Source organism: Symphalangus syndactylus, chromosome 5 (assembly GCF_028878055.3).
Source record: "Symphalangus syndactylus isolate Jambi chromosome 5, NHGRI_mSymSyn1-v2.1_pri, whole genome shotgun sequence".
Lineage (NCBI taxonomy): Eukaryota > Metazoa > Chordata > Mammalia > Primates > Hylobatidae > Symphalangus > Symphalangus syndactylus.
In genome coordinates, this window is record NC_072427.2 from 129,245,730 (window position 1) to 129,258,920 (window position 13,191).

A 13,191-nucleotide genomic window follows, 5' to 3' on the forward strand; every position below is an offset into this window, starting at 1 on the left:
AACTGCAGAAGAGAGGCTAGACTAGAAGCTAATGTGAGGAAAAGGACTGGGGCTGATGACAGTGAGGCTGGAGGAGTATCAGGTTCCAGGGAATAGAGTAGGGAAGTGTCGGTACTAGTAAAAATTAAGTAGGTGGCTGTGCCTGGTGGCACATGCCTGAAATCCCAGCACTTTTGGAGGCCCAGGTGGGAGGATTACTTGAGCCCAGGAGTTTGAGACAAGACTTGGCAACATAGTGAGACCTTGTCTCTTAAAAAAAAAATTGAGTAGATAAAAAGAAGTGGTAGAAATGTATGTGTTAACAAATAAATAGGAGTTCACAACATTTCATTGAGTGGCAGAGTGGGATGCATGGCAGAGAAAATTTGGAAGTTACTAGTAAACAGTAGTCTCTGCTTATCAGTGGTTTCTTTTTCTTGGTGGTTTTAGTTGCCCATGGTCAGCTGTAGTCCAAAAATATTAAATGGAAAATTGTAGAAATACTAAGGTTTAAATTGTGTGCTGTTCTGAGTAATGTGATAAAATCAAGTGCTGTCCCTCTTAGTCCTGGCTAGGATTTGAATCCTCCCTTTTTCTAGCATATCCATATGCTATATATGCTCCCTGTCTGTTAATGACTTAGTAGCCGTCTTGGTTATCAGATCAACTATCATGTTATTGCAGTGCTTGCATTCAAGTAACCCTTGTTTTACTCTCACCCCAAAGTTTGAGAGTAGTGATGCTGACAATCTGAATATGCCAGAGAAGTAAGTCATAAAGTGCTTCCTCTAAGTGAAAAGGTAAAAGGTCTTAATAAGGAAAGAAAAAAAATCATATGCTGAAGTTACTAAAATCTATGTTAAGAACAAATCTATCCATGAAATTGTGAATTGTTATAGTTTATCTTATTATTAGTTATTAATCTCTTTCTGTGCCTGATTTATAAACATTATTGGTCTGTATGTATAGGAAGAAACATAGTGTATAGGGTTTGATATTATCTGCAGTTTCAGGCATCCACTGGGGGTCTTGGCACATATCTCCCTCAGATAAAGGAGATATTGTAGTGGTCAAATTGCCTTTTCAGTTGCTGTGGTAGATTATCTTCATTTGGGATCTGCTTAGGAAATCTTCATTATTGATGTACCTCTCATTCTGATTGTCCAAGTTGTTTGTTTTGTAAAAATAAAATACAGTTCTTATTTATTGAACACCTATGGCACATATGGGATATGAGCATTGTGTTCAAGACAATGGTATATTTTATGTTATGCAGATTTTACCATACTAAAAGTATATAGATGGTGTATAGAATAACAGAAATTGAAATTGGTGTGCCATCTTTTGAAGAGAGGTTAGCAAATGAGAAAGGCTGTATGCAAGTTTTCCAGGTGTCAGTGCTTTTTTTTTGTTTGTTTGTTTTGTTTTGTTTTGTTTTGTTTTGCTTTGTTTTTTTTTGAGGCGGAGTCTCGCTCTGTCGCCCAGGCTGGAGTGCAGTGGCGCAATCTCGGCTCACTGCAAGCTCCACCTCCCGGGTTCACGCCATTCTCCTGCCTCAGCCTCTCCGAGTAGCTGGGACTACAGGCGCCCGCCACCACGCCCGGCTAATTTTTTGTATTTTTTAGTAGAGACGGGGTTTCACCGTGGTCTCGATCTCCTGACCTCATGATCCGCCCGCCTCGGCCTCCCAAAGTGCTGGGATTACAAGCGTGAGCCACCGCGCCCGGCTGTGTCAGTGCTTTTTAAAAATCCCCTTCAGTGTAGATAGGACATAGGCTAGTGCTAGTGGAAAAGCATAGGCAGCCTACTTTGACACTCCTGAAATTTTCATTTATATGTCAAAAAGGACATGGAACCAGGTGGAAGGGAAAGTGTGGTTTTATTTTCATTTTGTTTCCTTCCCTTAATGGTGGTAAGATCATCAATTTATTTATTTTACAGACACCTCTTTTCAGAAGAGTATTTGAAGAGAGTAAGCATAGTTTTCTTTTTATCTGCCCTCTTTACCTTTTCTCCTTATTCTCTCAGACACGCTTAAGTGTCTGTCTTGAAGTGATCATTCATATGGCTGTAGTAATTGGAAGAATACCGGGAAGCTTCTTGGCTGCATTTCAGGAATATGTAAAGCACTGAAACCTTTTAGACTGACTTTCTCTTTAGTGGGGAATAGTCTGATTGTGTGTGCAGGCAGGAAGTTCAGGCTGTCATAGTTCTCATGCATGGGTACCCTGATGATTGAGGTAGGACAGACCTGTGCTTTAACCATTCATTAGAGTTGTGTCTGTGTAGAAGTATGTAGAAGTATTTTAAATAATTGGATGAGTAGCATTTCATGCCTTTGATATTATTTATAACTATTCACATAATTTACATATCTCCATTTTAGTAAATATTTCACCTCTGCCATTTTCCAAGTTGGAATTGGAGTGGGATTATTCGGATAAATTACTGAAAGCTTTTGGTAAATTACTACCACATGTCAGGAAAAAAATGCAGAATTACCATTATTGCATTTGTATATGTAATTCTTTTTAAAGACTTGGCAACTTTGATACTGAATGCTGAAAGTAAAATCAGCCTACCATAGGGGAGATAAAGGTGAGAGACAAAAGTGTGCATTTTCTCTTTAGAATTACGGAACCAGTGGGGTGTAGGAGGGAGGATAAAGATGTGAAAAAATGTGATATAGTTGTTATTAGAAAACATGTTATTTTTTCAGAAATACAGGACTGAAATTCTAGTACTTTTTATTAGTCACAGGCAGGTCCTAGGTAATAAAGGCCAAAAGTCTCAAACTAACTAATGATTAGAGGTGGTAAATAGGGCTTTAAGATCTAATTTGCTAAGAAGTTATCTTTTAAAAATTATCCAGATCTGACTAAAGTATGAACTCGGGCTGTCTGTAAATAGAAAATTATGAACAAGAAATAATGAAGCTGGATGCTATATTAGTTAACTCAGTTATTCTTTTGAATAGCAGTAGTTGTCATTAGTTTGTTGTATTTTTGTAAATAAGAAATAGTGCATTTGAATTTTTTCAGAAGTGTTGAATGAATTTTACCTGTCCTGAATTTTCCAGCAGTTATTTGTCTAGTATAGTACCTGGCATCCTTAAGTTATTCGATAAATATTTGCTTAATGTTTTTTGAATGAAAGAAGCTCAATCCCCCTAAGCAATATTATTTAATAGTTATCATAAAAAGTAGGGTCTTATTTAGCCCTACATTATTCTTGTAGTAGAACTAGATATGAAATCTTAATTTGCTAATTTTTCCATTTCTGGACACTAGCTCAACTCTTTAGTCATAATGTGTTCTTTGGAATAGATGAAATACTTTATATTTAATTCTAGGAGAGATCACTGTATATTGTTTTAGGTAATAAACTGTGGTTTTCACTTTAGTACAGGAAAAACAGATAAACTGAGATTAACAGATACATCATTCTGGTTTTATATAAAGGACTAAAGAGTGCCTTCCTTTTATCTAAAGAGCTATTGCAAATGTAAACTTGTTTACTAATTTGCAAGATAGCATCAGAATTAGAAGAAATACGGTTTAAAAATAATGAACTTTTAGGGGTCAAAGGTTCACCTAAATATCCATAAATATAAGTACTAGATGTAATGATTTTGATTTAGACAAGAATAGGTCATTTTATTAGGTCATGCTCATACAAACTTCTCTTAGCCTCTGGCTATACAACTGATCCATCCCTGGTCTTATCTATAGGTGGATAAAAACAGTTCTCATCATGAAGTGTAAGATTTGTGATTTTGACAGCTTGTAGTGAGACCTGTGCTTATGTTCTATATCTTCTATCACAGGGAGAGGAAGAGTTTGATATGCCTCAGCCTCCACATGGCCATGTCTTACATCGTCACATGAGAACAATCCGGGAAGTACGCACACTTGTCACTCGTGTCATTACAGATGTGTATTATGTGGATGGAACAGAAGTAGAAAGAAAAGTAACTGAGGTAATACATATTCTGAGTCTGTGTGGCAAATTTCTTTTTTTTTTTTTGAGACAGGGTCTTACTTTGTTACCTAGGCTGGAATGCAGTGGCGTGATTTTGTTTCACTGCAGCCTCTGCCTCCTAGGCTCAAGTGATCCTCCTGCCTCAGCCTCCCTTGTAGTTGGTTCTACAGGCATGAACCACCAAGCCTGGCTAATTTTGTTTATTTTTTGGAGGGACAAGGTCTCATTGTGTTGCCCAGGCTGATCTTGAACTCCTAGGCTTAAGTGATCCTTCTGCTTTGGCCTCCCAAAGTGCTGGGATTACAGGCATGAGCCATTGTCCTTGACCCCACATTTCTTTCTATAGAAAAATTCTCTTGACTCTCTACCCCATCCCCCTTTCCTGTGCAACACTTTGTTTTTCTTCATCTTTTTATTACCAGAGATAGAAGAACAGGGTTAGAAATTAGACTTCCTGCTTTCTAAAGCTTTCGCCAACCGTAGGTTTGCTGTTTGACCATTGGTTAGTTATTTAATGAGTCACATCATGCTTTCCTTTTCTGTAAAGAACAGATTGATAAATCTCTGTCATGTATAAAGATTGTATGTATTATTTTAAATCCTTAGAAACTCAAATGAAGTTTAGAACACTCTGTTTCAAACTACCTGTGTCTTCTCACGTATTTTCATGTCTACTCATTCTGTTCTTTCTTTGTCACTATCTGTGTGTGGTCATAGACCTGTTGGTAAGAAATGCACCTTTATTTTTTAGTGGGATTCATTATAGACTCATTACAAATGTCAACTCAGTATTGGCATTTAGTGACTATTTGTTATCTTGAATGGCATAATATGCTGACTTTGTTTACATCTAATGAGAGAGATTAGACAGATTTTCTAGAATTAAAGATCTGGGACCTTTGTTGGTATATGTTAAGATCTGGGAACCATTTTATTGGTTGGTAAGAGGCACAGCTATTTTCTTTTTTTTTTTTTTGAGATGGAGTCTTGCTCTGTTGCTCAGGCTAGAATGCAGTGGCGCGATCTCAGCTCACTGCAACCTCCGCCTCCCGGGTTCAAGCGATTTTCCTGGCTTAGCCTCCCAAGTCGCTGGGATTACAGGCACCCGCCACTGCGCCTGGCTAAATTTTTTTTGTGTGTGTATTTTTAGTAGAGATGGGGTTTCACCATCTTGGCCAGGCTGGTCTTGAACTCCTGACCTTGTGCTGTATCCGCCTCGGCCTCCCAAAGTGCTGGGATCGGAGGCATGAGCCACCGCACCTGGCAAGGCACAACTATTTTCTTCCTTTACCCAGATACTTTCCTTTAATTCTATCTGCTGGCCATGTAGGAGGTTGTACTCAGGGAGAGTTAAACTCTAGTATATAGTTTTATTAAATAGAACATATTATTGCTATTGTTCAGTGGGCTATTGTGGACCTCATGTCAGATAACATTTGATGTTTGAGGAATTGTTGTTTGTTTTACTATCCAGAGATTATTCAGATTTCATTAGTTTTACAGGCACTTATTGAGAAATTGTTTTTTATTCCTTTTTGACACAGAGTCTCACTCTGTTGCCCAGGTTGGAGTGCAGTGGCCCGATCTTGGCTTTCTGGAACCTCTGTCTCCTGGGTTCAAGTGATTCTCCTGCCTCAGCCTCCTAAGTAGCTAGGATTATAGGTGTGTGCCACCATGCCTAGCTAATTTTTGTATTTGTAGTAGAGATGGGATTTCACCATGTTGGCCAGGCTGGTCTCGAACTCCTGATCTCAAGTGATCTGCCTTGGCCTCCCAAAGTGTTGAGATTACAGGCGTGAGCCACCGCGCCCGGCCTGTTTTTTATTCTTTGTGTATACCAAATACCAGAAATAATTCTTTTAAAATACTGCTTTATCTTCATTTTTAAAATTTTTTTTTTTTTTTGAGACAGAGTCTCGCTCTTTGGCCCAGGCCAGAGTGCAGTGGCACTACCTCGGCTCACTGCAAGCTCCGCCTCCTGGGTTCACGCCATTCTCCTGCCTCAGCCTCCCGAGTAGCTGGGACTACAGGCGCCCGCCACCGCGCTGGCTAATTTTTTGTATTTTCAGTAGAGACAGGGTTTCACCGTGTTAGCCAGGATGGTCTCGACCTCCTGACCTCGTGATCTGCCCGCCTCAGCCCCCCAATTAAAAATGTTTTAAAAAGATTTTTGTTCGTGGAACTTTTTTCATGTTACTACTATTTTGGAGAAATTATGAAAAGCAGTTTGCCTTCATGAAAATTTTTGTAACTGTCGTAGTCCATATTAAACTCTGTGCCTAGTACGCTACATTAAGTGTTAAACACATTACTTCATTTCTTAAAATATATTTTTTATTTTTATGTTTGGAGACAGGGTCTCACTCTTTTGCCCAGGCTGGAGTGCAGTGGTACGATCACGGCTCACTGCAGCCTTGACCTCATGGCTCAAGGGAGCCTCCCACCTCGGCCTCCTGAGTAGCTGGGACCATAGGCACACACCACCACACCTGCTAATTTTTTTTTTTTTTTTTTTTTTTTTTTTTTTTTTTTTTTTTGAGACAGAGTCTCGCTCTGTCGCCCAGGCTGGAGTGCAGTGGCGCAATCTCGGCTCACTGCAAGCTCCACCTCCCGGGTTCACGCCATTCTCCTGCCTCAGCCTCTCCGAGTAGCTGGGACTACAGGCGCCCGCCACCACGCCCGGCTAATTTTTTTTTGTCTTTTTTTAGTAGAGACGGGGTTTCACCGTGGTCTCGATCTCCTGACCTCGTGATCCGCCCGCCTCGGCCTCCCAAAGTGCTGGGATTACAAGCGTGAGCCACCGCGCCCGGCCCACACCTGCTAATTTTTGTATCTTTTGTAGAGATGGGGTTTCACTGTGTTGCCCAGACTGGTCTTGAACTCTGTTCTCTAGCAATCTTCCTGCCTTGGCCTCCCAAGGCAATGGGATTACAGGCATGAGCTACTGTGCTGCTAGGCCCATTTAGTATTTTATATGGTGCTTTCTAAAGTATATCTCTGGAAACAGCAGGCCTCTTAGACAGTTTGATGGAGGGGAGAGGTTCCATGGTCATAAATAAGTTTGAGAAACAAGAAACGCTGTCTTAGTCTGTTTTCTGTTGCTATATTTAAACACCTGAGACTGGATAATTTATAAATAAAAGAAATTTATTTCTTAGTCTAGGAGGCTGGGAAGTCCAAGGTCAAGGGGCTACATCTGGTGAGGGCCTTCTTGCTGGAGGGGACTCTGAAGAGTCCCGAGGCAACACAGGGTATCACATTGCCAGGGGCCATACAAAAGATAGCCAAATTAGTTTTTATAACAGACCCACTCTTGTGATAACTAACCTAATCCTGTGATAACTCATTAATCCGTTAGCTTGTAATTCCGTTAATCCATGAATAGACTAATCCATTCATGAGGGCAGAGCCCTTATGACTCAATCACCTCTTAAAGGTCTTACTTCTTGATACTGTTACATTGGGTATTAAATTTCAACATGTGCTGGGCGCGGTGGCTCACGCTTGTAATCCCAGCACTTTGGGAGGCTGAGGCGGGCGGATCACGAGGTCAGGAGATCGAGACCACGGTGAAACCCCGTCTCTACTAAAAATACAAAAAAATTAGCCGGGCGTGGTGGTGGGCACCTGTAGTCCCAGCTACTCGGAGAGGCTTGAGGCAGGAGAATGGTGTGAACCCGGGAGGCGGAGCTTTCAGTGAGCTGAGATCGCGCCACTGCACTCCAGCCTGGGCAACAGAGCGAGACTCCGTCTCATAAAAAAAATAAATAAATAAATAAATTTCAACATGTGTTTTGGAGGGGCAGACGTTCAAACCATAGCATGCCATTAATCCCTATTCCCACTAACATGAAAATTCACATATTACCATATTAAAAGTTCTAAGAAGTCCTCTAGTAAGGATACCTATTTTATTCTGTTTAACCCAGCACTTCCCAAACTTATTTGACCATTAGCATTTTTTAAAGTAATACCTGTTTTTTCCCTATGGAAGATAGTTTGGGAAGCACCACCATACTTAAATAATGATAGTGACTGGCGTTTATTGAGCACATACTATGTGCCAGGCATTATTCTAAGCACTTCAGTGAATTATTTAATTCTTACAACTATTCTGTGATAGATCCAGCTATTATTCTCATTTTGCAGATGTGGAAACAGAAGTGTATCAGGTTAAAATAGGCCACTGAGAATGATGAGAGAAGTAGGAATGGGGAAGGTAGAGAGGCTATGAAGCTTAGGTCTTCATGCATGAGAGAGGGTGATTTAGAGAATGTTAGTGGATAACAACTAGGGAAGGGGTGAAGATAGTTTTAAGAAAATGGCAAATAGTGGTTTTGAAGGAGAGGAGGTAGGGAAATAGAAATGGTCTGTAAATGGCAATGGGGAGCAAGGAGGTATCTCATCTCAAAATTCTTGAATGGAGGTTCGGCTGAAAGAAACCAGTCTCTGCTAGAAAGAGCTGTAGGAGATGTGAGATGCACTGGGGATATCTAGGATTCATTCACTGAAGGCAGAGAAATGGAGGGAAGATCACAGATTGTTTTGGATCTGTTGAATTTCAAGTGTTTGTGGTAAATCCAAGGGGAAGACTAGTAGAAATTTGTATAAGCTGAGTCATCATTGTATTCTTGGTAGATAGGTAAGGATGAGTGTGGTGAGACTGACCAGGGAAAGCATGTGAGAGTGAGAAAAGGAATAAAAACAGAGTCCTGGGAAATACCGATTTTAAAGGAACACACAGAGAAAGAGGAACCCAAAGAAGCATAAATAGAAGTAGCCAAAAAGGTAGACTGAAAGAAAGAGGAAATTACTTTTATGGATTTTAAAGGAGGAGAGATTTTCAAGAAGGGAGGGATCAGAGATAATTATTTAATCATTTTATAGTATTATCTAAATGTATATGTATGTGTGTCATTATATACTGTCTCCACATGGGTATTCTCTTTTTTTTTTTTTTTTTTTTTTGAGGTGGAGTCTTACTCTGTTGTCCAGGCTGGAGTGCAGTGGCACAATCTTAGCTCACTGCAAGCTCCATCTCCCAGGTTCACAAGTGATTCTCTTGCCTCAGCTTTTTGAGTACCTGGGAGTACAAGAGTGTGCCACCATGCCCGGCTATTTTTTTTTTTTTTTTTTTTTTTTTTTTTTTGAGACGGAGTCTTGCTCTGTCGCCCAGGCTGGAGTGCAGTGGCCCGACCTCAGCTCACTGCAAGCTCCGCCTCCCAGGTTCACGCCATTCTCCTGCCTCAGCCTCCCAAGTAGCTGGGACTACAGGCGCCTGCCACCGCGCCCGGCTAATTTTTTGTATTTTTAGTAGAGACGAGGTTTCACTGTGTTAGCCAGGAGGGTCTCGATCTCCTGACCTCGTGATCCGCCCGTCTCGGCCTCCCAAAGTGCTGGGATTACAGGCGTGAGCCACCGCGCCCGGCCTCCGGCTATTTTTTTTGTATTGTTTTAGTAGAGATGGGGTTTCACCATGATGGCCAGACTGGTCTTGAACTCCTGACCTCAAGTGATCCACCTGCCTCTGCCTCCCAAAGTGCTGGGATTACAGGCGTGAGCCACCATGCCTGGCCTCCCAAAAGGAATTCTAAACTCTATGAGGGAAGGATCTATCTTATATATCTCCATATCCTCTCTGGCAATTAATATAATATTGTGTGAACATTCTAAACTAGGAAGGCAGATGTGTTATACTCATGCTATAATTTCTCTATGCTGTGCCCATAGTGAACGTTGCTGACTGGTCTTAGAATCTTTTCCCACTAAGTCTGGGATTTAGCCTCCGGAAGGCTTCTTAAAACTGAGCACTAGGCAACTACTACCAATTTATCAAAGTAGGCATCCGAGATAAAGCCAGTTTGACTTTCTTGTAGTCTATAGATACTTATAACTTTTTTGTCCTTCATTTTTCCAGATGGTAATACTATTTTAGCCTTTTTTGTTTTTTTTGAGACAGGGTCTCACGCTATTGCCTAGGCTGGAGTGCAGTGGCATGATCCCGGCTCACTGCAGCCTTGACTTCCAAGCTCAGGTGATCCTCCCACCTCAGCCTCCCAAGTAGCTGGGACTACAGGTGTGCACTCCCACACCTGGCTAATAGTTTTATTTTCATATGGAGACCTGTTCTCACTATGTTGCCTGGGGTGGTCTCAAACTCCTGGACTCAAGCAATCCTTCTGCCTTGGTCTCCCAAAGTGCTGGGATTACAGGTGTGAGCCACCACACCTGACCCCTTTTAGCCTATTTTTGCATATACTTTTCTATTGCCTTGATCAGTTATTGAAAGGTAATGTAAAATAACTAATGTCAAAACATGTAATGCTTTTCACTGTTAATGAAGTACCTAGAAGGGCTCCTGACCACTCATTTTCTCCTCTCACCTGCCTACCTCCTTCCCTGTCTTCTCTCAGATAAGAATTTACTGCTGTCTTCTGGGTTAGAATCTTTGCTGGTAGCCAGAGGTTGTGAACTTATCCAATAAAAAGATAAACTCTTTCTTACCAATATAGTACCATCTTTATTTTATATTTTATTGAGATACAATATAGTCCCATTAGAATGAACAATTCTTCTCAGAATCACCAGGGGGAGAAAAAAAAAAAAAGAACAGATCCTAAATGTTCAGTTCAGTGGCTTTTGAAAATTTTATGTAACCACTACTCAAAACAGATACAGAACATTCCCATTATTCCAGAAAGTCTCCTGATTCTCACCTTTTTGAATTATAATTTTGTGCCATCTGTAGGATTTTCCAACCATCATATTAGCATTGTGTTATTATGGCATCTTTTATCTTCTGTATCTATTTTTTCCTTGCAGGAGACTGAAGAGCCAATTGTAGAGTGTCAGGAGTGTGAAACTGAAGTTTCCCCTTCACAGACTGGGGGCTCCTCAGGTGACCTGGGGGATATCAGCTCCTTCTCCTCCAAGGCATCCAGCTTACATCGCACATCAAGTGGGACAAGCCTCTCAGCTATGCACAGCAGTGGAAGCTCAGGGAAAGGAGCCGGACCACTTAAAGGGAAAACCAGCGGGACAGAACCCGCAGATTTTGCCTTACCCAGCTCCCGAGGAGGCCCAGGAAAACTGAGGTGCAGACAGGGTCTCCAGAGAGAGAGAGCCACAGCAGGGGCAGGGTTGCTGACATTTTAATATCACAGAAAAAGGGGAGTAATGGGAAATCCCCCATCCTCCATTAAAGATAAATAAACTTCCCCTCCTTACTATTTGGCCTCTTCCTGTTTTGGGTTTGCATGGGAAGTAGGGTGGAGCCCTGTGGCAGGTAGATTTCAATGGCAAAGCAGCCCCTGAGAAAATGTAGGTAACAGGGGAGGGGACTTTCGGGAATTTATCATCTGGTGGGCACATGCTTCTACCACAGCCTTTATGTGATTTAGTTGAGAGTACAGGAAGTTTGGGATAGTAGCCCCAACTTAATGCATCCCCTAGCTTTTTGTTATTCTTTGCAGGTGTCCAGAGCCTAAAGTAGAGGAGAAGGCATAGCAGAAATGGGGTGTGCTGTTTTTGCAGCAGCGGTAGGAAGCTTTGTCAGAGGGAATAGACTTACATGAAGGAGAATGTCCTTTACTTATTATCCTACACTCCCCACTCCCTGGATGAGATTTTGGTGGTGGGTGTGTGAACCAGCTTCCTGCTCCCCAAAGGCTCAGCACATGTAGGCCTGTCATGTAGTCTGAGGGCCAAGGGGAGACTTTGTGAAGAAAAGATTCAGTAGCATGTGCTATCAGACTAACTTGTCTTCATTCTCTAGTCCTAGAAAAGGGGTCAGTCAGACAGGGACGCCAGTATGTGAGGAGGATGGTGATGCAGGCCTTGGCATCAGACAGGGAGGGAAGGCTCCAGTCACGCCTCGTGGGCGTGGGCGAAGGGGCCGCCCACCTTCTCGGACCACTGGAACCAGGTACCTGGGTAGTGTAAGATATGCTTAGTCTATTACTTGTTCAGAAAACAAGGGAATGGAAGAGAGGGGAGTAGAGAGTTTGTGGGGTGTCAGGAGGGAGAAGAGGGGCCCATACTGACTGGGGAGTGGGCAGGGATCAGAGTGAGGCCACAGAGAGACCAGGCTCATGCCTGTGATGGGGTTTTCAAAGAATGGGCTGAGGAGACCCATGGACAAAGGAGTGGAAAAATTGGTAGATACATACTTCTGTGTTCTTGTTCTCACCGGCTTCTCCTATCCCTTATCTCTCTTTAGAGAAACATCTGTGCCTGGCCCCTTGGGCATAGAGGACATTTCACCTAACTTGTCACCAGATGATAAATCCTTCAGCCGTGTTGTGCCCCGAGTGCCAGACTCCACCAGACGAACAGATGTGGGTGCTGGTGCTTTGCGTCGTAGCGACTCTCCAGAAATTCCTTTCCAGGCTGCTGCTGGCCCTTCTGATGGCTTAGATGCCTCCTCTCCAGGAAATAGCTTTGTAGGGCTCCGTGTTGTAGCCAAGTGGTCATCCAATGGCTACTTTTACTCTGGGAAAATCACACGAGATGTCGGAGCTGGGAAGTATAAATTGCTCTTTGATGATGGGTACGAATGTGATGTGTTGGGCAAAGACATTCTGTTATGTGACCCCATCCCGCTGGACACTGAAGTGACGGCCCTCTCGGAGGATGAGTATTTCAGTGCAGGTAATGAAAGAAGCAGAGTTTGTAGAGATTTTTTTGTGCCTTGGGGCAATAATACTCTGTTATGTTAGTAATTACCAAGACATTACTTGGTACTTTTCCGGTGTCCCTAAAGTCAGAAATTTCATTCCTACAAAATTGGTTACTCTTGCCACTGACTTTTCTGTTTGTTCATTTGTTTTTGAATAAACTTACTTTGGAATATTTTAGATGATTTACAGAAAATTTGTGAAGTACAGAGTACTGCTAGTACAGAGAGTTCCTGTATACCCCTCATCCAGCTTTCCCTATTGTTGACATCTGGTGTTAGCATGGGACGTTTTTCAAAATTAAAAATCCAACCTTGGTGTATTACTATTCACAAAACTTTAGACTTTATTTGGATTTCACTAGCTTTTCCATCACGTCCTTTTTCTCTTCCAGCATCCAACATTGCATTTAGTCATCACATACCCTTCGGTCTGCTCTGATTTGTGGCAATTTCTCAGTCTTTTGTTTTTCATGACCTTGACAGTTTTGGGGAGTCCTGGTCAGGTATTTTGTAGAATGTCCCTCAATTTGGATTTGTCTAATATTTTCTCATTA

At 41.9% G+C, this 13,191-nt stretch overlaps 2 protein-coding genes across 22 annotated transcripts in view; one reads left to right on the forward strand and one right to left on the reverse strand.

Annotated features, from left to right (window-relative positions):
- Positions 1-13,191, forward strand: part of TP53BP1 (tumor protein p53 binding protein 1) — a 113,746-nt gene that overhangs the window by 83,915 nt on the left and 16,640 nt on the right. For 10 of the 12 annotated variants that reach the window (XR_008657798.2, XM_063639541.1, XM_055278934.2 and 7 more), the window contains 4 exons: positions 3,806-3,958; positions 10,783-11,054; positions 11,735-11,884; positions 12,179-12,609. Coding sequence is in view for 11 of the 12 variants with exons in the window: in XM_063639541.1 (XP_063495611.1) it covers positions 3,806-3,958; positions 10,783-11,054; positions 11,735-11,884; positions 12,179-12,609 (1,006 nt within the window). In the remaining variant the exon portion in view is untranslated. The remainder of the gene's footprint in view (positions 1-3,805; positions 3,959-10,782; positions 11,055-11,734; positions 11,885-12,178; positions 12,610-13,191) is intronic. The other 2 variants (XM_063639542.1, XM_055278939.2) reach the window with 1 other exon arrangement.
- The window catches only part of TUBGCP4 (tubulin gamma complex component 4), a 58,536-nt gene continuing 55,824 nt past the window's right edge, over positions 10,480-13,191 (reverse strand). For 9 of the 10 annotated variants that reach the window (XR_010120850.1, XR_010120849.1, XR_010120848.1 and 6 more), the window contains one exon: positions 10,480-12,450. The gene's annotated coding sequence lies outside the window, so the exon portion shown is untranslated. The remainder of the gene's footprint in view (positions 12,451-13,191) is intronic. The other variant, XR_010120845.1, reaches the window with a different exon arrangement.